Consider the following 27,500-nt stretch of genomic DNA (forward strand, 5'->3'; position numbering starts at 1 on the left):
CCTAGATTCCCTTCCTCACCCAGCACAGCCAGATGATGGCCTCTCTGCAGCTTGGCAGGAAACTCAAGATTGACTCCTGAAACTGAATCAGAGAGGACCTGGCTTAGGGGACCCAAGTAGGGCTGAGACACCATATTGAAACTGGGTGAAGGTCTGCAGATGAAATGGGAGAGATCCCAGCCTCCTTCTCCTGCTTCACTCTTAGAACACCAGCAGCCAGACACATAATCCATGCAAGAGATGAGAGGTTTCTAATCCAGAGACTGACCAGCCCAAGACAGATACTGACAAGTGTATGACAGGGTAGGGCTTTGCCTGATCTCTCAGCCGTGGCTCTCAAACTTGGCTGCACACCTGAATCACTTGGAACCTTTAGTATATACAGATACCTAGGCTCCACTTCCAGAGATCTAATGTAATGGGTCAGAATGACAGCCCAGGATCAGAGCTTTTTTACGTTCCCCCAGGGGACTTTAATGCTCAGCCAAGACAGAAACACCAATGACACTGTGGGTCAATAGCTTCTTTGAAGAGCTTCATTTCTGATCTTTTCACAAACCAAGTTTTAGGTTTGATTTTCTCTATTCTTTGCCCATTTCCTACTTATTTCATTGATTTGTCATCTTATTTCCCTTCTTCTGCTTATTTTGGGTTTAATTTGCCCTTCTTTTTCTAGTTTCTTAAGTGGAAATGTAGAGCACTGATTTTAGACCTTTCTTTTTTCCTCAAAGAAGCATTTAATGCTATAAATTTCCCTTAAAGCACTGCTATATAGCTGTGTCCCACAAATGTCGATATATGGGTTTTCATTTTCATTCTGTTCGAAATATTTCCAATTTCTCTTGTGATTTCTTCTTTGACTTCTTATTTAGAAATATGCTGCTTAATTTTCAACTATTTGGGGTTTTTTTCCAGGTACCTTTCTGCTACTGACTTTAAATTTAATTCTATTGAGCAGAGACTATGCTTTGTGGCATTTTGATCCTTTTAAATCCATTGAGACTTGTCTTATGGCCCACAATATGTTCTACTTTGGTGAATGTTCTATGTTCATTTGAAAAGAATGTGTACTCTGTTGTCGGGTGGAATATTCCATAAACATCAATTAGGTCAAATCAGTTGAGAGTATTATAAAATTGTTTATACGCTGACTCATTTTCTGCCAACTTCAACTATTCATTATTGAGAAAATATTAAAATCTTCAACAAAAATTTTAACTTTGTCTACTTCTCCTTGAAGTTCCAAAAGTTTTTGTCTCATGTATTTTGAAGCTATGTTATTGTGTGCCAATAACTTGGAATTGTTATGTCTTCTTGACAAACTGTTCCCTTTATCATTATGAAATATATCTTTTGTCTCTAATATTCTTTGTTCAAAGGATATTATTTTATCTGAATATACTCCAATACAGCCCCCCCAGCTTTCTTATGATTAGTAATTGCATGGCCTACCTTTTCCCATGATTTTACTTTTTTAAAATAATTAATTAATTAATTAATTTTGGCTGTGTTGGGTCTTCGTTGCTGCATGTGGGATTTCTCTAGTTGCAGTGAGCAGGGGCTACTCTTTGTTGCGATGCGCAGGATTCTCATTGCAGTGACTTCTCTTGTTGCGGAGCATGGGCTCTAGGCACGCGGGCTTCAGTAGTTGTGGCACGTGGGCTCAGTAGTTGTGTCTCATGGACTCCAGAGCGCAGTCTCAGTAGTTGTGGTGCCCGGGCTTAGTTGCTCCGCGGCATGTGGGATTTCCCAGACCAGGGCTCAGACCTGTGTCCCCTGCACTGGCAGGCGGATTCGTAACCACTGTGCCACCAGGGAAGCCCTCCCATGACTTTACTTTTAATCTATTTGTTTCTATACTGTAAGTAGGTTTCTTATAGACAGCATATAGATGGGTTGTTTTATAAGATTTAAAGATTCTTTTGATGGCATGACACAACACAGTGACATTCAGAGAGCTGAAAGCCAGAACTCTGTTACTTACAGGTCCAAAGGAGAGCAGGCTGCCAGTCAGTGCCACACAGGGATCTGCACCAGGGGTAACGGCAAGCTGGAGCTGTAGAAGACAGTTTACGTATGGTAAGTTGCATGGGGTTAGCTAGGGTTTTCAGGTTCCCAGTGGACTGGCTACTTGAAATAATTTCAAGGGCTCTGGGGCACAGGGGCTGTCCCAATTTGTCTGGTGTCTGGCTGCTGGTCAATTAGGGCTGGTGTATGGTGGCCAGGAGTGTGAAAGCCCCGAAAAAGGAAGTGATTGGGGTGTGGATTTTATCAGCTGCTCAAGAAGGGGAACTGACTGGCCTCTAGCCAGGGTCTCAAGATTGGGTCAAGACAGCATTAAAAAAAAAAAAGCTATATGACATGGATTTTTCTTCCTCCCCTCACAATCAAGTGTGATAATGTCTACATTTAATTGGGGTGTTTAGCTAATTTTCACGTAATTTGATTATTATTATAATTCGGTTTAAATCTATTATCTTGTCATTTTTTTTTAAGATTTTTTGATGTGGACCATTTTTAAAGTCTTTATTGAATTTGTTACAATAATGTTTCTGTTTTTTGGCCACCAGGCATGTGGGATCTTAGCTCCTGACCAGGGATTGAACCCGCACCCCCTGCGTTGCAAGGCAAAGTCTTAACCACTGGACCTCCAGGGAAGTCCCTTGTCATTTGTTTTCTACATTGTTATTTGTTCCCTTTTCTCTCTTTTCCTGCCTCCTTTTAATTTAGTATGTTCTATGATTCCATTTAATCTCCACCATTGGTTTAATAGATATACCTCTTTGTTGTTTTTAATTTTTAAATATTTGCCCTAGGGTTTACAGTTTATGTCTTTAATCTATCACAGCCTCCATTCAAATAAAAGTATATTTTAAGAAACTTAAAACAGAATACTTCCATTCTCCAGAAAACCACCCATTCTTTACGCTACTGTCATAGATTCTACTTTAATGATGTTTTAAACCCCACGATATGTTTCAATTTTTAGAAATTTAAATAATTATCTTTTAAAGAAAAATTTTAAATAAGCAAACCATGTCTTCTATAATTATCTACGTATTTACAGTTTCCAGCATTCTTCATTCTTTTGTGTAAATCCAAGTTTTCATTTGGTGTCAATTTACTTCTACTTGAAGATCTTCTTTGAACATTCTTTTGTATTGCAGGTCTGCTGGCAATGAATTCTCTCAACTTTTGGTTGTTTGAAAAGCCTTTATTTTAAAAAGGTATTTCTTTTTTTTTTAAACATCTTTATTGGGGTACAATTGCTTTACAATGGTGTGTTAGTTTCTGCTTTATAACAAAGTGAATCAGTTATACATATACATATGTTCCCATACCTCTTCCCTCTTGCGTCTCCCTCCCTCCCACCCTCCCTATCCCACCCCTCCAGGCGGTCACAAAGCACTGAGCCGATACCCCTGTGCTATGCGGCTGCTTCCCACTAGCTATCTACCTTACATTTGTTAGTGTATATATGTCCATGCCTCTCTCTTGCCCTGTCACAGCTCACCCTTCCCCCTCCCCATATCCTCAAGTCCGTTCTCCGGTAGGTCTGTGTCTTTATTCCTGTCTTACCCCTAGGTTCTTCATGACATTTTTTTTTCTTAAATTCCATATATATGTGTTAGCATACGGTATTTGTCTTTATCTTTCTGACTTACTTCACTCTGTATGACAGACTCTAAGTCTATCCACCTCATTACAAATAGCTCAATTTCATTTCTTTTTATGGCTGAGTAATATTCCATTGTATATATGTGCCACATCTTCTTTATCCATTCATCCGATGATGGGCACTTAGGTTGTTTCCATCTCTGGGCTATTGTAAATAGAGCTGCAATGAACATTTTGGTACATGACTCTTTTTGAATTATGGTTTTCTCAGGGTATATGCCCAGTAGTGGGATTGCTGGGTCATATGGTAGTTCTATTTGTAGTTTTAAAAAGGTATTTCTGATAGATGTAAAATTCTAGGTTGAACTTTTCTTTCTTTCAGTGTGGCTTGTGCAGTTTCTACTGAGAAGTCTGCTTTAAATTTTATCTTCGTTCTGTGTGTACAGTTTGCTTTTCTCCTCTGGTTGCTTTGAAGATTCTCTCTTTTTTATTGATTTTTGGCAATTTGATTGATTTTCTTTGTTTCTTTTACTTAGATTTCATTGAGATTCTTGGATCAGTGTGTTTATAGTTTTAATCAAATCTGAAACTTTTTTGACTATTCTTTCCTCAAATATTTCTCTTGTAACCCCTTCCCCCATTGCATGTATGTTAGCTTGATATTGTCCCATGGTTCACTGAGGCTCTGTTCAATGTTTTCTTTTTTTTCCACTCTGTGTTTCAATTTGGGTAGTTTCTATTGCTACATCCTCAAGTTCACTGATCTTTTCTTCTGCAGTATCTAATCAGTTAATCCCAACCAGTATATTTTTTATTTCAGATATTTTTCATCTCTAAAAAACTCCCATTGATCTTTATATACCTTTCATTTCTCTTCCCATCAGATCCAGATTTTCTGTTATATCCTTGAGCATATGGGATGTATTTATAACAGCTGTTTTAATGTACTTGCTGCTCATTCCATCACCTCTATCATTTCTTAGTCTGTTTTTAATAACTGATTTTTCTTCTAGTTAAGGGCCCCATTTTCCTGCTCCTTCATATGGCTGGTCATTTTTGACAGGATGCCAAAACATTGTGAATTTTATGTCACCAAGTGCTGGTTTTATTTTCTTTCAAAGCATGTTGAACTTTTTATGGTAGGCAGTTTAAGTTACTTGTGGATTAGTTTGATCCCTTTGAAATTTGTTTTTTCGCTCTTTTAAGGGAGTTCTAGAGTAACCATTATCCTAAAGCCAATTTAGCCCCACTTTTAAGTCAAGGTCCTTTTGGGATCTCTACGGAATGCTCCGGGTAGGTAGGTATGCAATGAGACCTCTCCACTCTGGTGGGTACTTGAAAGGATTTCAGCCCTGTGAGATCTGAGATTTATGTCATAGCTCTATTTCAATTATTCTTTGCCATTGTTGTCCAGTGGAATTTCACCATATGCGTAAGCAGATTGGTGCTCAGCCTATCAAGAGAGACCCTATGCAGATTTCTGGATGGCCGTGTAATTCCTACCTTTTAAGTACTCTGCCCTGAAAATTTTAGCCACCTTGACCTCTCCAGACTCCAGTCTCTGTTTAGGTTTCTCCTTCCTGTCCCACAGTCTGGGCATTGTCTCCAGGCAGAAAACCAAGATGGTAGTGAGGTTTACCCCACTTGTTCCCCTTTCCACAGGGATCACAGTTCTGTGCTGCCTGTTGTCCAATGTCTGGAAGTAGTTTTTTCCTATTTTTTTTTCCAGTTTTCTAATTGTTTTGGTGGAAAAGTACTTCTGGATCATCTTCCTTTATTATCAAAAGGTAAGAACAAGTAGTTGCCTCACTCTTAAGTTTGAGTTTCCAGCAATGCATTACCAGATTGAGGGAACATCCACTATGAAACAGAGACTAAAATAAAGGGAGAAAAGGAACCAAAGAAAGCACACAATGCAGGGAACAGAAGAAAATGTTAAAAAATTTATAATTAAAACCCTCAAAGGGATCTGAGAAGATACTCCATTGCTGAAACCACAGAATGCCATAAAATTTTTTTTTAATTTAGAGAATAAGGTTTTTATTATTTTTATTTTTAAAAGGAGTTGATTTATTTTATTTTATTTATTTATTTATTTTTGGCCGCATTGGGTCTTCGATGCTGTGCGCACGCTTTCTCTAGTTGCGGCAAGCGGGGGCTGCTATTCGTTGCGTGGGCTCTAGGTGTGCGGGCTTCAGTCATTGTGCCACATGGGCTTAGTAGTTGTGGCTTGCAGGCTCTAGAGCGCAGGCTCAGTAGCTGTGGCGCATGGGCTTAGTTGCTCTGCTGCACATGGGATCTTCCCAGACCAGGGCTCAAACCCGTGTCCCCTGCATTGGCAGGTGGATACTTAACCACTGTGCCACCAGGGAAGCCCGAGAATAAGATTTTTAGAATTAAAAACATGCTAGCAGAAATAAGACTATCACTAGAAGGTGACAAGTATTGTATCAAAAATACAATAGAGGAAATGTTTCAGACAGCTGAACAAAATGACAAGGAGATAGAAATGTAAGAGACAAAACTGTTACGAGACTGATCAAGAGAGCCCAAATTGTCAATCAAGAGGACCTCCAGAAAAAGAATCAAAAAAAAAAAAAAAGGACAGGAAATCATGAAAAAGGAAAAGAAAATTTCCCAAACTGAGGCGTATGGACCTCTAGATTTAAAAGGACCACTAACTGCCCAGTTCAATGAATTAAAAAATGATCCACACCAACATAAATTGTGATAAAATTTCAGGACACCTGAGCAAAAGAGAAGCCCTCAAAAGCATACAAAAGATCAGGAATTAGAATGGCACAGAGAGACAGGAGGTTAGAGGACAATGGGCAAATGCCTACAGCTGCTGAGAGGACAGGATTGTCACCTGGAATTTCATACCCTGATAAACTACCAGTCACATGTGAGAGTATAATGAAGACTTTTTCAAACAGGCAAGGCAATGAAAATTTTATCTTCTATTCATTCTTTCTCAGGAAGCAACAGAAAGATGTGCTCCATCAACTCAGAGTGAAAAGACACAGGGTCTAGAAAATGAGAAACTCAAACAGGAGACTGTAGGAACCCCCAAACAATGCTGAACGGAAGCTACAGGGTTGCAGTTGTACAGAAGCCGAGAGATCAGTCAGTGCAGGTCACAGAGTAGGACAACTCCAAAGGATTGTTTAAAAAAAGGTGGGGGACCCATTATTTACTTGATATGACTGTCCTGCAAAGAGCATGATTTAGCGTGTTATTTAGAATTATGAAGGCAAATATGAAAAAATACAATGAGAAGATTTGAAAACTGTTCTTCTGGATAGTGGGAATTGGAGATCAGGAGGACCTTGGGGAGGTGACTATTATTTTTGTTTTAATCCTGTATTTCTATTTGATTTTTAAAATTGTATTCATGTAATTACTTCAATACAGCCAAAAAAAAAAAAAAAAAAAAAAGTAAAAGGTAAGAGGCCTAGAAATTGAAGTTCACAAATACCAAAGCTACTCCTGGCTCAAATTCTTCCCTGATATGCTAAGGGATGTGAGTGTGATTGCTGTGTGAGGTCAGAGCGTCGGCGTGGGGCTCGGATGCCGAGGGGTCACCTCAGGTCCAGAGCACAGTCTTCCAGCCTTGCAGGTCTGGACCTAATATAAAGGGATGCTAGACCCCCTGAAAACTTGCATACCATGTGAATTTATGAGAGACTGTGGCAGAAGCCCAGTTTAGTAGTCTATAGTGAGAAATACAATTGTCCAGGATGTTTGGAAATCCGTGTAGCAAGTCTGCACATCCTCTTTCTTTAATAGAGAAACATACTCCAGAAGCCCAATTACATTCAGAACGTTGCTTGATAAAGAGGGACTCAAAGTGAAGGGCGTTACACAGTCCTCAGAAATATTTCAGTAAGATCACGATAGCCTGGTAAGTCACGCTGCTCCTTTAATAGCTACCAAAGATCAGCGAACTTTTTCTGCAAAGGGCCAGATATTCAATGTTTTCAGCTTTGCAGACCATCTCTGCTGCAAACAGTTAATGCGACGGTTACAGAGGAACCACAGATGGCAAGTAAACAACAGCGTGGCTGTGGCCCAACTTTATCTGGGTCCATGCAGACGAGAACTTGGTTAGCCCCGCCTGTTAGACCTCTGTCCCCTGACAGTCTGAGAGACTTACAAATTCTTTTTCTTTTTTTTACTTTTATTTGCATTTATTTTTTGTGACATTTATTCCCGGGCCATAAGGTTTTATTTCTTCAGTTTCTTCTGGGATATCTTTTTCTTCTGGGCAACCTCTTCTTTGGGTTTAGTAACAACCTGCTCTTTTTCAGTAAGGATCATCTCAATGTGGCAGGGAGAGCTCATGTATGGGTTAATCCGACCACGAGCTCTGGAAGTCCTGAGCCACATCTTGGGGGCTTTATTCACCTGGATGTGCTCAATGACCAGAGAATCTACATCTAAGCCCTTAAGTTCAGCATTACTCTCTGCATTTCTGAGCATGTGCAGTAAAAATTCAGCACTCTTTTTGGGCCACTGACCCGTACGTCCAGCCCCACTGTTTGGCCTGGGCACACCTACCAACCCCACCATTGTAACGACGGAATGGCACACGTTGCCTCTTTAAAGTGACGTCCTTCAGATACTCGGTGGTTTTTCAAATATGCATACCCTTAATGGCCTGGGCAGTTTCACGAGTGTTCTTAAAGTGAACATGGAGATTTGAACCTCTTGACTTGCATGATTTTGTGGGGTTTTCCATTTTTAGAGGTAACCTCAGGCCGCTTACCGGAAAAAGGAGACTTACAAATTCTTATTCTCTGATTCTCCTTTCTTTAACTTTCTTCATGTCAATAATCTCATAATGTCTTTAACCTCTGAGACTAGAGAAAAATTGATCTAGTTTTAGTTCTAAATGATAGCCTCTGGGTTAGGTAAAGGAAACATCTTAAGGTCAGTAGTGGATCAGCCTCCACATCAGCTTGCATCAAAGTTATTTGGGGGACGTTTTTCACAGAGGCAATGGGGCATACCAGTGAGAATGTAAGTTCTCCTGTCTTTCAGAGAGCAGAAATTCCTTCCTTCCTCTCTTCCCTCCACCTCCCCTCCCTTGTTTTAAGCCTCTATAGTTTTGGTCAGTATTGCTAGACTTTTCTTTACCTACATGGTATACAGATCTTTTTGAGATACATCATTATAAGCACCGTGTGATAAGCAGCTTTCCTCTGAAATGTGCTCATTGGGAGAAAAGGCTGCCAGTATCAAGTGTGAACCAGTGTTGAGCTGAGTTGTACAACTGGTGAGCTGCGTTCACAGTCATTTAGGCTCCTTCTGGAGGGAAAGCACACGGCACACACTGAAGGGTGTCTGGGCCAACCCTTGCTAAGATGCTTCCTAGACCCTGCTTCAACCTCATGGGGGGGCATGACGCTATTCCTAAATGATAAAGGAAAGTATTTTCCTTAATCCCTAGGAGTTACAGAGCCCATAACCCAATGCCAGGCACATTTTCAGAGGAATGGCGGAGGGCCTGATAATTCCGGAATGGTAATTGCTCACTTGTCCTAACCCCCAGTATTAATTCCACTAACCAGCTTGCTTGGGGTTTTATCCTGCGATTCCCCAGGATATGTTTTTGAACCACTTACTCTCTTTTAGAAATTCATGTCTTATTGATCCAGAGCACTGGCTTCTCACGGATCTCCGGGCCCAACGAGAGTTATAAAGTTGAAGGAGATTTCGGCCATTCATGTACTCATTAACAGGCCAGCTGCTCTGGAAAAATAAAATTTCATCATTTAGGAAATATTTTACACCCTCTGTGTGCCAGGCACTGTTCTAAGTGGTAGGAACTTCGCTGTTAACAAAACAAAAATCTGTGCCTCGCTCTAGGAAAACTTAAGTTCTGTGTGGTGCAGAGTGAGGGAACACACAAACGAGTCAGGTGGTGATGAGAGCTAGTAACAAAAATAAAGTAGGACAAAAGGATAGACATCTAGGGACTTCCCTGGTGGTCCAGTGGTTAAGAATCCACCTTCCAATGCAGGGGACACAGGTTTGATCCCTGGTCAGGGGATCTTGGAACTTTTCTGTTCCAAGTCCAAGGGATTAATGGATGCCAAATAGACAAATACAGAATCTGAGAACTAAGATCCCACATAACCATGCACTACAACTAGAGAGAAGCCTGCAGTGAAGAGCCCGTGCGCCCTAACGAAGGCCCAGTGCACCACAAAAAAAAACTAAAAAAAGGAGGGGGGTGGACTTCCCTGGTGGCGCAGTGGTTAAGAATCCACCTGCCAATGCAGGGGACACAGGTTGGAGCCCTGGTCCGGGAAGATCCCACATGCTGCGGAGCAACTAAGCCCGTGCACCACAATTGCTGAGCCTGTGTGCCACAACTACTGAAGCCCTAGAGCCTGTGCTCCACAACACAGAGAAGCCACTGCAATGAGAAGCCCATGCACTGCAACAAAGAGTAGCCCCCGCTCACCACAACTGGAGATAGCCCGCGTGCAGCAATGAAGACCCAACACAGTCAAAAATAAATAAATAAATTAATTAAAAAGACAAAAAACACAAAGCAAAACAAAAAAAAGGATAGACAGCTAGTTAGGCTAGATAGGCATGCTAGTTAGATGCGTGCTCAGGGAAGCCTTGCTTGGATGTCGTGATGTCTGAGCAGAGACTTCAATGCAGTGAGAGAGGAGCCATGTGGACACAGGGGAAGAGGGCTCCCGGGCAGAGGAAACAACGACTGTAAAAGGCCCCAAGGGCTGATCAGTCTCAGTTGTACCCACCATGGATTTCAATTTATGTAGGTGACCAAGTGATGACGTGGAAATGCTAATGCCATTGAAAGAAAAATGTATTGCTTACAGTTCCTGGGGGGATGGTGCGTGCCACGCCACACAGGGCCACACCGGGAGGAACCGGGTTCGGTCACAAGGCAGAAGTGGAGTGAGGGGAAAGCCTCCCTGCCACAGCCTTGAATGGGGTTTCCACAGCAAAGGCAGAGGAATCAGCAGAGGCGTGGCTAGTCTGAGTCATGTAGGCGGGCTCTGGCTATAGAGGTGGGCACTGGCCCTGAGGTGATTTAGGGCAAGGAAAACATCGGCTTGGTGTGTGAGAGGTAGACAAGGAAGTGGTTCAGAGCGTGGGCTCCAGATCACAGCGAAGGGTAAGCAACTTTGAGCTTTGGTGCTGTGCTTAACGGATGCCAGATACACAAATACAGAATCCGAGAAAACACAGAACATTATCATGTAGGGTCTTGCAGATCATGTTAAAATTCCTACCGTGGGGAAGATGGATGCATCTGGGAGAGTCAGGAGTCCTTCCAATCACCAGTGACCTGTGTGAGAGTGACAAAGGTGAGCGCCAACTGCTTATACTCAGTTTTTAAGATGCTTACTACCTCCTGACTTATCTTAGGCTCTATCCCTACACTCATTTGTACAGCTGCTTACAAGTTTTAGCTGACCATTCTTGGTATTATTTAGCACATTTTGCTTTTTCTTTCTGGCTTTTTTTTTTTTTTTCTGTTCCAAGTCCTATTTTTCTTTCTGTTCCAAGAAAAGTAACAGCAGAATTTGTACCCATGCACTTTCTAGAACAAGACGGATGATGGCAAAGATGCCAGGGAGAGCCCATGCTGTATGATTTGCCATTAAGCTTTCATTTCATGGAAGAATGTATCATGAGATTCACACTCACATACAAGGACAATTTAAGGTTCATTTGTGAACTTACAGATGCTTCTTAAAAAAATTAAAGATGTCTCTCAAAGCCTGGCTGTCTGACCAGCTTTGTCTTTTGTTCATTTGTTTCCACCACAATTAAAAACCACAGCAATTATTCAAATGCAAAGAACCGTAACGGCAAGAACTGAGGTTTGAGCCTTGGAAAATGAACACTTTGCTTCCCACTTGCTGCATGCTGGCTTATTTCATCTGCTGAGAGCAAAAAGGCTAAATAAATAATGTCTTCCTAGAGCTGCCTCAGTTCAGATGACAAAGAAGCGTCAGTTGTAGATTCAGTCACAGAAAGCTCAGAATTTGATTCATTTGGCAGGTATCGGTTGGGCATTTACTGTGTGCCTGGTACACACAGAGGACGTAGTGTTGAATGAAACAAACATGGTCCCTGGCCTCATGGAACTTAGGTCTAGTGGGGGAGACATTTAAAAAGGAAAAACAGGACTTCCCTTGTGGCGCAGTGGTTAAGAATCTGCCTGCCAATGCAGGGGACACGGGTTCAAGCCCTGGTCCCAGAAGATCCCACATGCCGCGGAGCAACAAAGCCCGTGTGCCACAACTACTGAGCCTGCACTCTAGAGCCTGCAAGCCACAACTACTAAGCCCACGTGCCACAATTACTGAAGCCCGTGCACCTAGAGCCCGTGCACCACAACGAAGAGCAGCCCCTGCTTGCCACAACTAGAGAAAGCCTGCGCACAGCAATGAAGACCCAATGCAGCCAAAAATCAAAAAAAAGGAAAAACACCTAACGACATTTACAACTATAAATTGTGATATGTGCCAGAAAGGAAAAGTAAAGAGGGGAATGTAATTCAGACTTGGAGGAGGTATCTCAGGAGGCCTCTTTGAAGAAATGTTACTTGATCAGGCCCTTAAAAGATGAACAGGAATTTCCAGTTATCTATTACTGTGTGATAAACCATCCCAAACTCAGTGACTTAGAATCCCATTTTATTATGCTCAGAAGTTCTATAGGTCAGGATTTCAAACAAGGCATGGTGATTGTGGCTTATGTCTGTTCTACAATGTGTAGGGTCTGAGCCAGGAAAATGTGAGGGTCTGGCAGTAACTCAAACAACCGGGGGCTGGAATCATCTCTAGGCCACCTCATGCACATGGCTGGGGCTGTATTGGGCTGAACAGTGGTTCCCAAAGAGATATGTCAAGTCCTAATCCCCAGTACCTGTGAATTTGGCCTTATTTGAAAAAAGGGTCTTTGAAGATGTAATCACAGTTAAGGATCTTGAAATGCTATCATTCTGGGTTTAGAGTGGGCCCTAAAGCCAATAACTGTTGTCCTTTAAGAGAAAGGAGAGAATTGAGAAGAGGAGAAACATGGGGGAAAGTGATGTGAAGGTGGAGGCAGAGATTGGGCTGATGTGTCAACAAGCCAGGGAACGGCAAGGATTGTCAGATACCACCAGAAATTAGGGGAGAGGAATGGAACAGATTCTCTCTTAGAGACTCAGAGCGCGGCAACACCTGCCGACACCTTGATTTCAGATTTCTGGCAGATTTCAGAACTGCAAGGGAGTGGATTTCTGTTGTTTTAAGCCCCCAGGTTGGTAGTAATTCATTATGGCAGCCACAGGAAACTACTATGGTACCTAGGCTGGGATACTCAAAGGATGAAGCAGCTACATGTGGGCCTCTTTATGTGGCTTTGGCTTCTCATAGGATGGTGAGTAGGTTCTGTGATGGAGCTTCCTGAAAGCAAGTGTCCTAGGACTATGACCTTAAAGAGACCAGGGCAGAAGCTGCAAGGTTTCTTCTTACCTAGCCTCAGAGGTCACATTAAAATGACTTCTGTCGGGCTTCCCTGGTGGCACAGTGGTTGAGAGTCTGCCTGCTGATGCAGGGGACACGGGTTTGAGCCCTGGTCTGAGAAGATCCTACATGCCGCGGAGCAACTGGGCCCGTGAACCGCAACTACTGAGCCTGTGCGTCTGGAGCCTGTGCTCCGCAACAAGAGAGGCCGCGATAGTGAGAGGCCCGCGCACCGCGATGAAGAGTGGCCCCCGCTTGCCACAACTAGAGAAAGCCCTCGCACAGAAATGAAGACCCAACACAGCAAAAATAAATAACTAAACTCCTACCCCCAACATCTAAAAACAACAACAACAAAAAATCACTTCTGTCATATAGTCACAAGCCCAACCAAATTGAAAGAGAGGGGATATAGACCCCATCTCTCAGTTAGAGGTGTGTCAAAGAATCAGCGACCACGTTCTAAAACCACCTCAAAAACCACACATACCGCAAATAAATAAATAAAGGAGTCTATATTTTATTCTAAGTGAAATAGAACTTGCCCAATATATTGCTTTGTACTTTGAATATTTATGAGAGGCCTAAAAAGAAGCAGATTTATTGTGGTTAGTTGGTATATTTGTTAGTAAAACGTTCTGCTACAAGAGACAGAAATCCAAAAGTCACAAAGGCTTCAGCAAATTAGAAATCTATTTTTCTCTTAGTTTACTTAAATGTTGGCTGCTGTCGTTACGGGAGCTGCTCCAGGTATTTGCTCACAACCCCCCAACCCTCACCTTTAGCAGGAGTGTCCTTGCTCAAAACCTGCCAACTCCCACCTTGGGCAGGAGTTAACATAAATCTTCAAGTTAAAGGGCCCAGAGATAAGAAGGAAGCTACAGACAAAAAACCAGGTGGAACCACCTGGGACGAAGATGACCACGAATCTGACCTCTAACAGACCCTGAGTCTCATTACACCTTGATTTTACTACATTAGCATATTAAATGGCATACCTACCAGCGACCATGACTGGACGTTAAGGACCGAAAAAGGGTAAAAAGGTGGTGGCAACCCATTCCCTTGGAAGAAGCCTTTCCCGGTAAACTAATTCATATGCTTCGCCATCATTAGCCTCCCTCCTCCTCCCTTTACTCTTTAAAATTAAATCCCTCTCACCAGCGGGGTGAGAAGTTGATCTGAACTTAGTTCCCGTTTCTCCATTCTTTGGTCACTGAATAAAGCTTGTGCCGTGTTGATCTCAGCTTCTGTCATTATTTGGCTGCTCGAACACGAAAGGAAAAAGAACTCTTCTCTGCCAAGGCAGAGAGCCTCAGCTCTCGGGCTAGGGCCTGAGCAGGGACCATAAGACTTAACTCGGTAACACTATGATGACTCTACAGTCATCAGGAACCCAGGCTATCGGTTGAGGCTTCCACCTCATTGTCTAAGATGTCTACTTTCATCCAGCTATTATATCTGCTTTCCAGCCAGTAGGCAAGAGAAAAGGGGAGATGGAGAGCCGCTGCCCCTCATATCCAGGGCGAGCTCACAGCCAGATCCTTAATTACCTTTGCGAAACCCTTTTTTCCAAATGAGGTCATAGTCACAGTTACGGGGGTGAGGGCTTAGACACCTGCTTGAAGTAAGGACACTACACCCCACTGGCTAGTACTCTGTCATAAGACCACACCTACCTTGCAAGAGAGGCTGGGAAATATAATCTTTATTCTGGGGAGCATGTGCTCAGCTAAAAAGGAGAGTTCTATTACTATGGAAGAAGCAGAGGTAAGATGTAAGGGGCAGCAACTATCAATCTCTGGCATCATTGTGAAACAGAAGGGAAGGGGGCAGGGCACAACCTTTAAAAGAACCACATAGCCATTGAGGATATGACAAAGACTGATTAGAACAAACTAGGTCCAAGATGGTGGAAGATTCGACTTCTAGTAGACCTGAAGCCTCATTATACACTTGTTTAATATGTTAGCATGCTAAATGACAGCTCTGAGGCTTATCATAAAAGGCCAAAAATTGGGCAGTGGCCCAATTTCTGGAAATCCCCATCCTTTACCCAAAATAGTTGGAATAATCCTCCCACTCACTAGCCTATGAAATTACCGAGTCCATAAAAACTAACCACACATCTCTCTCTAAATAAGTCCACTTCTTACCTATCACTTTATCTCTCACTGAATTCTTTCTGGGATGAGACATAAAGAACCTGAGCTTCATCAAGTCCTGAGACCAGGTGTGTGATATCAATTAAAAGACCGCGGGTTCGGGCTTCCCTGGTGGCGCAGTGGTTGAGAGTCCGCCTGCCGATGCGGGGGACACGGGTTTGTGCCCCGGTCCGGGAAGATCCTACATGCCGCGGAGCGGCTGGGCCCGTAAGCCATGGCCGCTGAGCCTGCGCGTCCGGAGCCTGTGCTCCGCAACGGGAGAGGCCACGTTGTGCGATTTCAGTTGTCCGCACATATGCATTTCCCACTAGAACACGAGCTCCTGGAGGAGAGGGAGCCAGTTTTATCCTCAATCCCCAGCATCTAGCATCTAATAACCCCATCATTGATTGTGTGTTAGTTACCTACTTGCTCAATTTTAAGGTTGTTTACTAATTCCAACATCTTTTTCACAAAGATTTATTTCCTAGAAGCCACACCTTCTTTTCCCCTCTACTTGCTGGAAGTATAAGGGGACTTTTCTCTAGTCTTCACTCTGAGAATCTGATGCAGCTTCAGGAAATAAACAAAAGAGTAGAGGTCCCCTAGAAGTACCCCCATTCCCACCCCCACCCTTGGAATTTTTAACTCTCAAGCTAGTCCACCCTGAGCCTCCGGCAATTTGTCACTTACATTGAAGTGTCCCCACTGGTATTGGCTCCCGCTGTGGACTTGTGCTCCTGGTAGGTTGTGATTCTCTGTTTTTTCTTGTCTCTCCAATTTTCAGGGTGATGGTTGCCTTGTGACCTCAGTTTTCTGAGGGATGTAGGAAGAGTTGTTGATTTTCAGTTTGCTCAGCTTTTTTCTTTTTGAGATGAGGATTTGGGAAGTGGAAGGATTGGTAGGAGGAAAATAAAAGAGAGAGAAAATGCAAGTGACAGCAAGGAGAGGCAGGAAGCACAAGGAAGGAAGATGCTTACAAGCCAGGAGCCCCACCTTCCTGTGACCACCTCACTTCCTCCATCTGGCCAGGGATTCATGCAACTGACCACCCGATTCCTGCTGCTGCTTCAGCCTCCAAAGTAGTATTTTTCAAGGCTGACTGTTCATTAGAATCAGCTGGGGAGCTTTTATAACTCCCTGCACCTACCTCTCCCCTAATTAGAAGCACCTTAGGTGGCTGTAATGTGCAATTGGTTTTGAGAACCAGTGATCTAGATTCTTGCTACTCAAAGGGTGGTCCACGGACCAGCAGCATTGGCACCACCTGTTAGCTTGTTAGAAAGGCAGCATCTTGGGACCTACCCTAGACCTACCGAATCAGAAGTTGCATTTTAACAAGATCCATGTGGGATTTATATGCATGTTTGAGAAGAAATGACGAGGTGATCCTCCTACACCTGTGCTTCTGGTTGTCCTCATGAAGCAGCCAGCTCCCTGGGAAGTGCTACGTGAACTAGGCATCCTGCTGATCGTATCATAGCAGTGGAGAAGTCCAAAGCTGCCTGCTGTGATTCCCCAAGGCTAATATATTTGAAACGGAGAGAATTAGATCGCCCAGCAGCAGGAGGGGCTTGGGCCCTTTAGTCTGAAACACCAACGCTGGGTTCATTAACTTCTGGGCCCACCAGAGTCAAATCGTTCTAATTGAATATGTTATAGTTGAAGAGTTGGGGTTAGCTTGGAGGCCGGGGTTGGAAGCAGGCAAAAGGGACTGAGCAGAAAAGTAAATAAAGCAGGAGGCCAAGAGGAATGACCACTGGGTCCAGGTGAGGGAAGGAAGACTAGAGGTCATCAGTTTCGCGGGGGAGGAGCACGGCAGTGAGGCTCGTGGACTCAAACAGGAATGCCTGGGAGTGGATGACTAGAGAGGGGAAATGCAAGAGATCGGTCCCAAATCCCTACTCTACCTGAGCCACATGGATGTAGTCCTTCAAGCGTTTACTTCGTAAGCTCTTGTCGCCTTCTTCCCTACAGGATCTCAGTACTTTGTGGAATAAAATAATAATAGGCATGTGCCTGGCACTTTACTGCTCACAAGGACTGGAGTATAGAGTACAGGCAGGGTGCAGGGGCTAAGAGCTTAGACTTTGGAGCCACATGGCCTGAATTCCAACCTCAGCTCTGCTACTTACTAGCTGATGATATTGGGCAAGTCAGCTGACCTCCTTGGGGGTACTTCCTCATCTACAAAATAAGGGTGATAATGGCAACCAGCCTTATAAGGGTAAATGAGAATGGATGTGAAGCAAACAGAACATGTACACACACATATATGGTATATTATTTAATGTGATATATGTGTATATTAAATAATATAAACAAGGAGTTGGGACCTAATTCTTCTGACTTCTTCTGTTTGAGGATTGCCCACCATTTGGTGTCACCTCTCTAGGTTCCTTCAAGAGTGCTAAATGAGAGAACACTCAAAAAGTTATTTTAACCAAATCACTGTGCAGACCTTGTTTGGATCCTGATTTAAGCAAACGGTGGATACAAATATTTGATACAACTGGGAAATTTTGAAAATGGACTTGGTGTTAGATATTAAGGAATTATTCTTAATTTTGTTAGGTATGATAATGGCGTGGAGGTTATGTCAAAAAAAAGATCCTTAGCAGTTAGATTACGTTCATATCGAAGTATTAGATCAAGCCATCTCACATTGCCAATATTTGACCATATAGCTTAAATATGGACAAAACAGGCATTTGTCTGACACCTTACTTTTTACCAGGACCAGTGCATAAAGCACAGGGGCTAAGTGAAATAATATAACGTCTGGGATTTTCTTTTGAAATATTTCTAAGGAAAAAACGGTGGAGAGATAGATGAAACAAGATTGTCAAAATGTGAATAATTGTGAGGCTGGGTGATGGACTGTGGGAATTCATTATGCCAGACTGTCTACTTTCGTGTTTGTTTGCAACTTTCCATAATAAAATTATTTTAAAGTTTTGTTTGATGGTTTCTTTTTTGTTGTTGTTTGTTTGACGGTTTTTGACTGTGTATTAGTATTTTTGACTACAATGGAAAGAAACCCAATTTAACCTTGCTTAAACAAAAGAAGGGATTTGACTGGGCTGGGATTTAACTGACCGGAGGGCAGCATAGAGCTGGTCTCAGGGAAGGCTGGATTCACTGCCTTGAATACCTTCTCTTTGTCCTTCTCTATTTCTTCTCTGTTGCTTCTGGCACATTCACTTCGTTGGCTGGTACAAACTTGGCCAGGTGTGGGGTGGAGAACTGCCCTTGAGGTATATCCTTGGGTTTTGTGATCAGAGAGGAACAAGAGGTTCTTATCCCTGGGCAGTAATTTGAAAAGTCCCAGGAGCCCCGATTGGCTTAGTTTAGGTCATGTGCCCACTCAGACCACTCACTGTGGCTGTGAGGGACTATAATTGGCCCACCCTGGGTCACCTGACCACCTCCGTAGCCAGGAGGGCTGTTTTCTGAAGACTTGGGAGGGATGGGTGGTGGGACAAGGGCTGAGCAGACAGAAACAGTAGCTACCTTTCTAAGGTTTCTGGTTATTTGCACTAGTTTTTAGATTACAATCATCCTTTGATCACAGATCATGTCTTTTTCCTTTCCAGTGTCTGTCTCTCCCACCCCCAGTTTTTATTTTAAGGTTTGTGGAGCTGGTTGCAAGGCTTGTTGAAAAAAAATCAGCAGTTTCCATCTCTCCCCCCGTTTCCCTTCCTCGGAGGAGACTAGTTTCAGTTCTCTGAACTGGTTCTTTGGCTTTACTTGCACGTTTCTGAAAGACATCCTTATACTCCTACACTTGATGTTTCAGTCTTAGGCATTACCTATTGATCACCACCATGGGAGATGGTTTTGATATCTTTCACACACACCCACACTCCCCACCCCATGTGTTCACACTTTTGATCTCCCCAAGTTCCCAATAAATTATATCAGCATCGTGTTGATTAGATCAACATTTAAATAGTACATGATTAACATCATATGATTATGACTAGGAAAACAGTACCTCCAGTTAAGCCACAGCTGTACCACTCATGTTTCTCCTTTGAGTTCATAATTTTTTCCCACAGACATTTATTCAGTCCTTAATTCTCGATGGTCTAATTTGCTTCTAAATAAATACACTCAGATTTACGAGGTATTCATTATATTCATCATCCTGAAGAAATCTCTAAAGCTTTCTGACCTACTCCGGTCTGAACTGGTTGCCATTTCCATTGGTACCCACCTTTCATCCTAGGATGTCCCTTCACCATCACCCTAGGGATCCCTTTCACCTCTTTGCATATTGGATTCCATATTTCCTGCACAAGTGGTCTTCTCAACAACAGTGAGTGAAACTACCTGTAAAACTGGATTAATAATAACCCTGAATAAAAAAATAATTAGTAGCCATTAAGACAAAATTAAATAATGGGTGAATGATTGCAATGTCCTAGAAAAACATCATTTAAGCTAGGGATCATGTTCTGCTGTTAGTAATAGAGAAGTGAGGTAACAGTAGCTTAAGGTACATGTCAGTTTTTTTCTTCCATAAAAAAAGACTGGAGGTAGGTAGTTTGGGGTGGTTCAAGTGGCATATTTTTTTTCTATCCTTGCCTTATAACTTACACCCTCATGGCTTTAAAATGGCTGCTGAAATTCCAGCTATTACAAACACATTCCAGGGAGTATGAAAAAGTAAGGGAGGTGGGGGAAAGGCAAGCTAGGTAACCCACCTTTCAAGTGTGTTTTCAGCTTCCCTGTACAATGACTTCTGCTTTTTCTCATTTGCCACCATTAGTTGAAAGTGACTGCATATTTAAGTTCATTTGAAGATCAAAAGAGAGGAACTATGGTTCAGGCATCCAAAATGGAGCTGGATGGCCATTTTGGATGTGGTTTCAGACACTTTCCTACATCACTGAGAATTTGAATCTTCTCTGAATTATATCAAACGCAAGGACACCACCAGCCATTTTTAAAACAATATCTGCTAGCTGCAGACTTGTAGCTTCAAAGTTCTCTCCCTCTTTGCAACTGTGTAATCATTTCAGATCTCAACCAACTCTTGCTTAACAAACACTCTTACTTCTTGCCAGCTTCAATTCTAATTCATGACAATTTATCTAACCTTGTGGGGTTTTGCCTTTTTAAGCCTCCCCCATTTTGTAGTCCCAGGGAACATAATTCAAGTGCTTCTTGAAACTGTCTCCCTGGCTGCAGTCTTAACAACTCCCCAGTAAATGCCTACTTATTTCAGTCAGGTCTCCTTTTCTGAAATTTTAGTTAACAAAAGGAAGGCTGGGAATTAACAGTTGGTCATATTGTTGCTCAGAATTAAACCACAGAAGCCAGGGAGAATGGATCCTAGAAGGAACTAGCAGCCTTTAGATCCTTCCTGGAATGGAGCAGTCATCAAAATTTAAACTTCGAGAATAATACTGTTCTGAAAGAGCTCTTTACTAACCATACATTAAACACCTTCTTTGATCTGTTAGAGGACTGGCTGCATCCTTGCTTTAGGCAAAGGTCTTTGCTTACCTTTGAGAATCAGACTAGCCATTCATCAGAATAAATAAATACAATGTATTTCACATAGGTTGAGGCTGTAGTTGATAGACACCAACCGACTGTCCTATACAATTCCTTGAGAGGGAGATTTGCAACATATATAAAAACCAATAAATTTTGAAAAATCCATTCTCTTCAGGATTGTCATTCCTCGCTCAGAAATAAGGACGTGATTCAAGGAAAGAAAAAGATTTATGTATAAAGCTGTTCACAGCTCCATTATTTATGACAGAAAGATAAAAGGAGTTTACAATCCAAATGTCCTACAATAAAGGAAGGACTGAGTAAATTATGGTATGACCATTAGATAGCCATAAAGGTCATGCAGCAACATGGGAAAGTGATTGAAAATATACTGGTAGTGGGAAGAAACAAAAAATGGATACGGGTACGGATAAGATTAGAAGGGCATTCAGAGAACTATAATGGTTTTGTCAGGATGTTAGAATTATGAATATGAATGATTTCTGTTTAGATTTCCTTTATTGTTCTATAGAAAACAACAGCAATATCAACAACAAAAAAGTAAAATAAATGTACCCAGGTCATTGACCAAGATTTTTCCTCAGATTCTTTCCTATTTGTCCTCTGCATGACTTTGTCCACGATGCTCCCAGGAAGGACAGTGCTACTCTGCGTGAAGGCCATACCTGAGGTCAGGTGAATAGTCTTCCTGTGGCTCTTATGCATCCTCGTGGGTTGACACACTGATCATCTGTCTCTGAAGCACAGCTCAAGCTGTTTATTATGCATCATCATAGAAAATTTTTTCCAAGTAGTAGGAATAAATTTGCAATCATCTCCTTTCCCTTGCCAAGATTTCTTCATAATCGGTTTCATGAAACTAGAAGCCAGTTGTCCTAGTTTAGATGCAGATTTGTAGGCACCGAAGGGAATTAAAAATATATGGAATTGCTAATCTGGGAATCAAGCCTATGGGTCTTCAATGTGATGCTGTATACCTACCCATCCTACCACTGCCACTACCAAAAGCAGTCCAACTTCTTTCATGGGATTACATAGTTGTCCAGTTTGGCAAGACCTAGAATTAACCTTAGGTTAAAGTAGATGTTAATTTTTTTTTATCTGGAAGCTTCCTAAAATGGCCCTACTCCTTGAGATGGACTGTGATTTATGAGTGTGACATGCATACTCCTTGTCAGCTAGGGAGGCTGGGAACTGTTACAGCTTTAGAAGTGTGATAGAAGAAAACTAACTGACCAGGGGGATTTTCAGAGTAGGGGTGGGAGCGCGGGGATCAGCGATGACAAATGCTCCTCTGCTCAGTAGAGCTGGAAAAGATGGTGTTATTCAGGACACAGGGAAACTCATCCAGAATCACTCACCAACCGAGCCTGAGGATACTGGCGGAGCCAGGGTCCTCATGTTCATGGGGCTTTACAACCAAGGCAGGCATTCTGGTGCAGAAAGAGTTGATTTTCCAGGGATTGAGGGATATGAGATAAAGAGCTCACCCTACTCTATTGAGAATAAACTTCCATAAAGTAATCAAGGAAACAAGAATATTTATCTAGATAGTTAATCTTAGAGGAGAAACCAACTTGAAGGAGAATGAAAACAGAGAAATTCTGAAAGATTCTTTGAGATGTTGCCAAATTAAATTCAAGTTTGTGTGCCTATGTTCTGTGTATAGTGCACACACCGAATTTTTTTACTCTGATGTGAAATTAACTGTGCTCTTCAAATACTGGGCAAGTGTCATCAACGGAAAGAATCTTTGTGGGGAACCAGCACAACCTGAAAAAGGAAGCATCAAAGATTCCAAGGCCTTGGTTTTGGGAGCACATTTTATTGGACAGTACCGGAGAGTTAACATCTAGTAGCAGCATAATACAAAAATGCAAAACCAATCTACTTAAAACTCATACAATGAGAAATATGTCTTTCAAACAAACAAACAAAAAACAGAAAAAAAATTAGGAGATTTAGAGACCAGTTGATAAAAATGTTAACAAAAATCAAAACTCATTCCATCATCAACAACAACAGTTATAGCATAAATGGAGTACATTCACTTTACATTCTCAAAAAAGATTGTCATTTTGTTTTCTCTGCAATATGTCTATATATATATATATATTTATGTATAATATTCACATTGTGGAAGGCAAGAAAAATCTTCAAATTTAATTCCCTAAGTTTAAAACATTACATATATTTCACTTAAAATAACCAAAACATTAAAAATAGCAGCAACACTGGTCTTTAAATATTATTACAGTAGATTATTCACATAATGTAGATACATTTGGGTAGCTCTTTCACTATTAATATTATCTAATATAATTTACAAACTCCAAGGTCCTGGTCTCATTGCCAAATGATAATCTAGATTCAATAAATACTATGCAAAGAATAATTATAAAACACAGACTGCAGAACATTGTCCAGACTAGAGAGAATCATACCAAATTGCTTTAGGGAAGAATCAGGTTTGATGGAGGTTTGAAGACATGCAGGGAATCTGCAGGATTTCCAAGGCAAGAGAGAATGATCTGACAAGCTCCCTGGAATGTCAGGAATTGAATCCTGAGAAATATGTCCATGTGGAGAAGGCACTGCCGCCTCTTCCTGGTGCCATGTTTCATTTGAATATGGCATTAAAGTGATTAACCACTGGAAAATTTCCCAATAAACAAGGGATAGAATCATTTCTCACCAGGAGGCAAGACACCAGACCAGGAGGTCGATATTTATGTTTCATCATTTTCATTTATTCTGACGACCAAAGGCATAGAAAACAAGATTTCGACAGGGCTTTGTGTATTTAAGCCTGGATAGTAGGAAAAGTATTTCTACCCCTACTCCTGATCTAAGCCACTGGACCAATTTGCTAATCTTATTCGTTTAAAAGGAGCCCCAGATGTGGTGACAGGGGTTTCTTAGTACCTGGAATCTGTTATAAAAGTTGCCCCTGCAATTGTGGCTTCTTTTTGTATTTCGAAGGTTTTTTAGAAAAGGTAAATGGTTAAGTGTCACAATGGGGTTAGACCTATGTTTGCCTCATAGTAAGACTGCTCGCTGATATTTCAATAGTTTGTCCTCATTTTCAAACCACTTTATATATTATCTCAATTGATTCTCACCCAGAAATGTGTGAGGAAGCCAAGGACACATCCAACTGTTCACTTTATAGACCAAGAAAACTGAGGCTCCTGGAATCATAGTGATTAGATTGTCACGGTCACACACATGGACAAACTGGTAATTTGAAAGGGGTAGGGGGAAAAAAGGGAAAACAAACAAGTTCAGGAGAAAAAGAAAGGAACAGAGAAATGGTGCCACTTGGCAGATCGTATCATAAACTTTAAAACAAGCAAAAGGCATTTCACATGTAGAACACAGACATTTGAAAACATTTAAATACTTGTCTTCCAACAGTCTCATACTGGTCTTGATTACTACATCTTTATGTAGTTATTGAGGCTGACATTGAAACATAAGATCATGGAGAATTTCTTACATGAGTTCCATTATTTCCCAGGAGACAGAAAAATATTATAGCCTGTTCTGAGGACCCCACTCCTGTCCCATTTCACCTCCAGCACAATAGTTACATGAAAATATATGTATATTTTGACTGATTTTGGTAGTTTTCTAAGGTGTAGTTTTCATAAAATATCATTAGTGATTATTCTTGCTATGTCCTTAGGAAAATTAGCTTTTTCTCTCTTGGATTGAAGCTGAGAAGACTGCAACGAACTTAGAGCTTTTATAAGTTTACGTTTGGACTCCACTTGACAGTTGCCAGAGAAGTAAGTACATTATTTTAATGACTAATAGTTAATTTAGTAAGCTGTCATATTTCACACAACCTTTTCAAGAAAATTTAGTGATTCTTAGCTTGACAGTTCCACAAAACAAAATTATACTATTCCATTGTAAAAAAAACTTACATATAATGATAATCTATGAACAGAAAGACTTAGGTTCAATGTTCTGGAGAGTGACACTTTGAACTATTAATCAGTTTTTAACTTTAATCAGTAAAGGTATTAAAGAAACAGCTGAATTACAAAGGAGGTCATTCATGACACCATTGCGTAACATGATGGAAAAGTCACCCAAATCCCTTTGTTCCTCCTCAGGCACCACCCGTCCCAATCGTCCGACTTAACTTCACCCCCTCCCTAACATCCATACACTGGAAATGCCCCCCCAACAGAGTCACCCAACCCTGAATTGAATAAGCGAGGTACCATAAGGTAAGTTATGCTTTTGGCAAGCAGGAAATTGGACAATTCTTTTAGTTCTTCTGAGGTAGTAGAGTCTCTCCTTCTAATATTCTAATGGTTAAGAAAAGTCTAGGGAGCTGAATTAAGAGGCAAGTGGAATGTTGGTCACTGTACGTCAACACTGCTCTGAAACTGGTGGTTATTATGGTTATATAATTACCGCACACTCCACAGCTTCTTCAGTGGGACCCTGTTAGGTGGACAACTTAAGATATTAAGGTTGCTGTGTGATTGGGGTAAGCCACAGCTCCTTGAGGGCACTGTATAACTCATCACAACTTGGATGCAATTCCTACATGTTTCTAAAAAAAGTGCCTGGCATATAGCAGGAACTCAATAGATATCAGATTACTGACTGTTGAAAATCTCCCATTTAGCTCAGTGAGATTACAAGCAAAAACATACATAAAAACACCCAACCAACCACAGACTAATTGTCACTAAAGGCCAGGTCACTTTCCCTTGTGTGTGGAACTGTAGACACCTTTCAGACTATGAGAAGGTTAAACGCAAATGGTACTGGCCATGGTATAGCATGCAATTCCATATTAACCTTATTTCCATCATGACTTTATCCTAATGTGGTTGTGGCTGTTTTAGCCATAAATAACTTTTCTGAAGATAAAGTGATCCACTCTCTCTGCTGTTCTTCAAGCTTTTCCGCCAAGCATTGAATCAAGACAGGGTCCACCTTAGAATCAAATTTATTAGCAAACCAATGTCCGTCTTTCATAAGCCACCTTAGTTCTGCTGTTCCATAGATACACACACTTCGGAGGTGAGAGCCAGTACAACTGGGATAGAAAAGGCCTTCTAGATAGTTCCATTTGACCAGGCGGGTCTTACTCTGTAGGTCAGACACATCCTGGGCTGTCCTAGGAATCTCCCCGGGGATTCCTGGTACCCGAATTAAGGTAGCCCAAAAGTGCTCATCGGGCGAGTATGTATCTTTAGACCAGGCAAAAAAGTCTTTAACGAGGGAGCTGTTGAGAACATATTTAACAAATGCTCGACTTACAACAAAATAAGCACTGCCAACAAATATCTCGATGTCATGAGGGGGGGCTTCCTTGGAGACGTTTGTCCTCACTGGTAGTTTCACATATTCATAAGGCACCTGTCTGAGTTCATGGTGATAAGTGAATCTTTCCATCTTAGTGTTAGGGGGTTTCACTGTCTCTAACATATTTGATCCATTGAGTTTCTTCAACTCTGACACTAATTCGAAGTTTGATTTCAAAGGAAAATCCTGCCCACACAGGTTGATAACATATTTCCACTGAACTGAAGACTTCAGAAGGTCTGACAAGCAATTTAAATCAGCCTGGAGTCTGGAAATGTGCGCATATTGCACAACCTCTAATTTGGAAGCAATGAAAATATTAGAGAAGCACTTAGCTAAATTGTTCATGGCAACTTTGAAGGTATCAGATGATTTACGGTCATAATGGATGCAGTAAATATTGTGCTGGTTGTATATAGCATGGATTAGCCTTTCAACCATAATTGCATCTTTGTGAACCACCAAAGAATAGGCTATTGGGAAGCTTTTCTCCTCCCTTGAAACAAGCTTTTCGTGGTAGCTCCGTAGGGCCTGATAAATGTCACAATCACTGGTCATTGCCACAACATCATCATCATCCAAGTCGATGATGGTTCTTCTTCTTATTTCCAGACTCTTGCCGATTTCCAAAGGCTCCTGTTCATAGACACCTGAACAGTTAATCTCATACCCGATTTCATTCTTAACATGGGTGTATCTGTTCTTTACAAAAGGCGAGGTACTTAGCGAGTACTCAACCAAGTAAATGCCTCTTTCAGGGAAGAGGAGGCGTTTCACGTTTAGAAGCTTCAACAAGGAGAACAGCCATAGGGTTAGAAACAGGATGAAAACTTTCTGCTTTAGGTGGTATTTAAAACAACATTTGAATGTCTTCATTCTGTAAGAGAACAAAGGAATACTTCCATTGAAATAGGAAGAGAAAATTAGTTCAGTTCAACCAACATCCACTGGGTGCCTACCACACACCAGGCAGAATGCTGGGCCCAAAGATGATTAAAACAAGATTCTTGTCCTTAAAAGAATCCAGAAACAAGGAAATGGAAATAGGTACAATGGTTGTATTTTGTCGTAGTCTGTGTTAACTATACCTAATTTTGAGAGATGTTGGTTACCAAATAGAATGAACAATAATGTTAACTCCTAAAATATAGGTACTAAGTGTCTTAATTGACTGTATTTGTGCTTAGCATATTTGGGGAGGGATTGCTCTGGTTTGGGCAGAGGCCTAGAGAATTGGATGTTGTCAAGAGGTCATTAGAAATGCAAATGACCCACCTGAGGCTAACAGGAATATCCATCTTGATTCTACCTTCAGATCCTGATGAGATCTAGATCTGATGTCAAATGGGGAAAGCCCAGTAAATCACTG

At 41.6% G+C, this 27,500-nt stretch overlaps 1 protein-coding gene, 1 long non-coding RNA gene and 1 pseudogene across 2 annotated transcripts in view; 1 reads left to right on the top strand and 2 right to left on the bottom strand.

The window, feature by feature from the left end:
• Nucleotides 1–7,824: 7,824 nt before the first annotated feature.
• Nucleotides 7,825–8,281, bottom strand: LOC109549020 (large ribosomal subunit protein uL22-like; annotated as a pseudogene).
• A 2,423-nt stretch (nt 8,282–10,704) lies between these two features.
• On the top strand, nt 10,705–11,410 carry LOC109549019 (uncharacterized). Its single transcript, XR_002175163.3, has 3 exons — nt 10,705–10,777; nt 10,867–10,970; nt 11,211–11,410. It is a non-coding gene; the product is annotated as an uncharacterized lncRNA (long non-coding RNA).
• Nucleotides 11,411–21,331: 9,921 nt separating this feature from the next.
• The window catches only part of GCNT4 (glucosaminyl (N-acetyl) transferase 4), a 28,574-nt gene continuing 22,405 nt past the window's right edge, over nt 21,332–27,500 (bottom strand). Inside the window, exon 2 of the mRNA XM_004318959.4 lies at nt 21,332–27,008. Within this exon, the coding sequence (XP_004319007.1) occupies nt 25,640–27,007 (1,368 nt within the window). The 5' untranslated portion in view covers nt 27,008 and the 3' untranslated portion in view covers nt 21,332–25,639. The remainder of the gene's footprint in view (nt 27,009–27,500) is intronic.

Source organism: Tursiops truncatus, chromosome 3, assembly GCF_011762595.2.
Source record: "Tursiops truncatus isolate mTurTru1 chromosome 3, mTurTru1.mat.Y, whole genome shotgun sequence".
NCBI lineage: Eukaryota > Metazoa > Chordata > Mammalia > Artiodactyla > Delphinidae > Tursiops > Tursiops truncatus.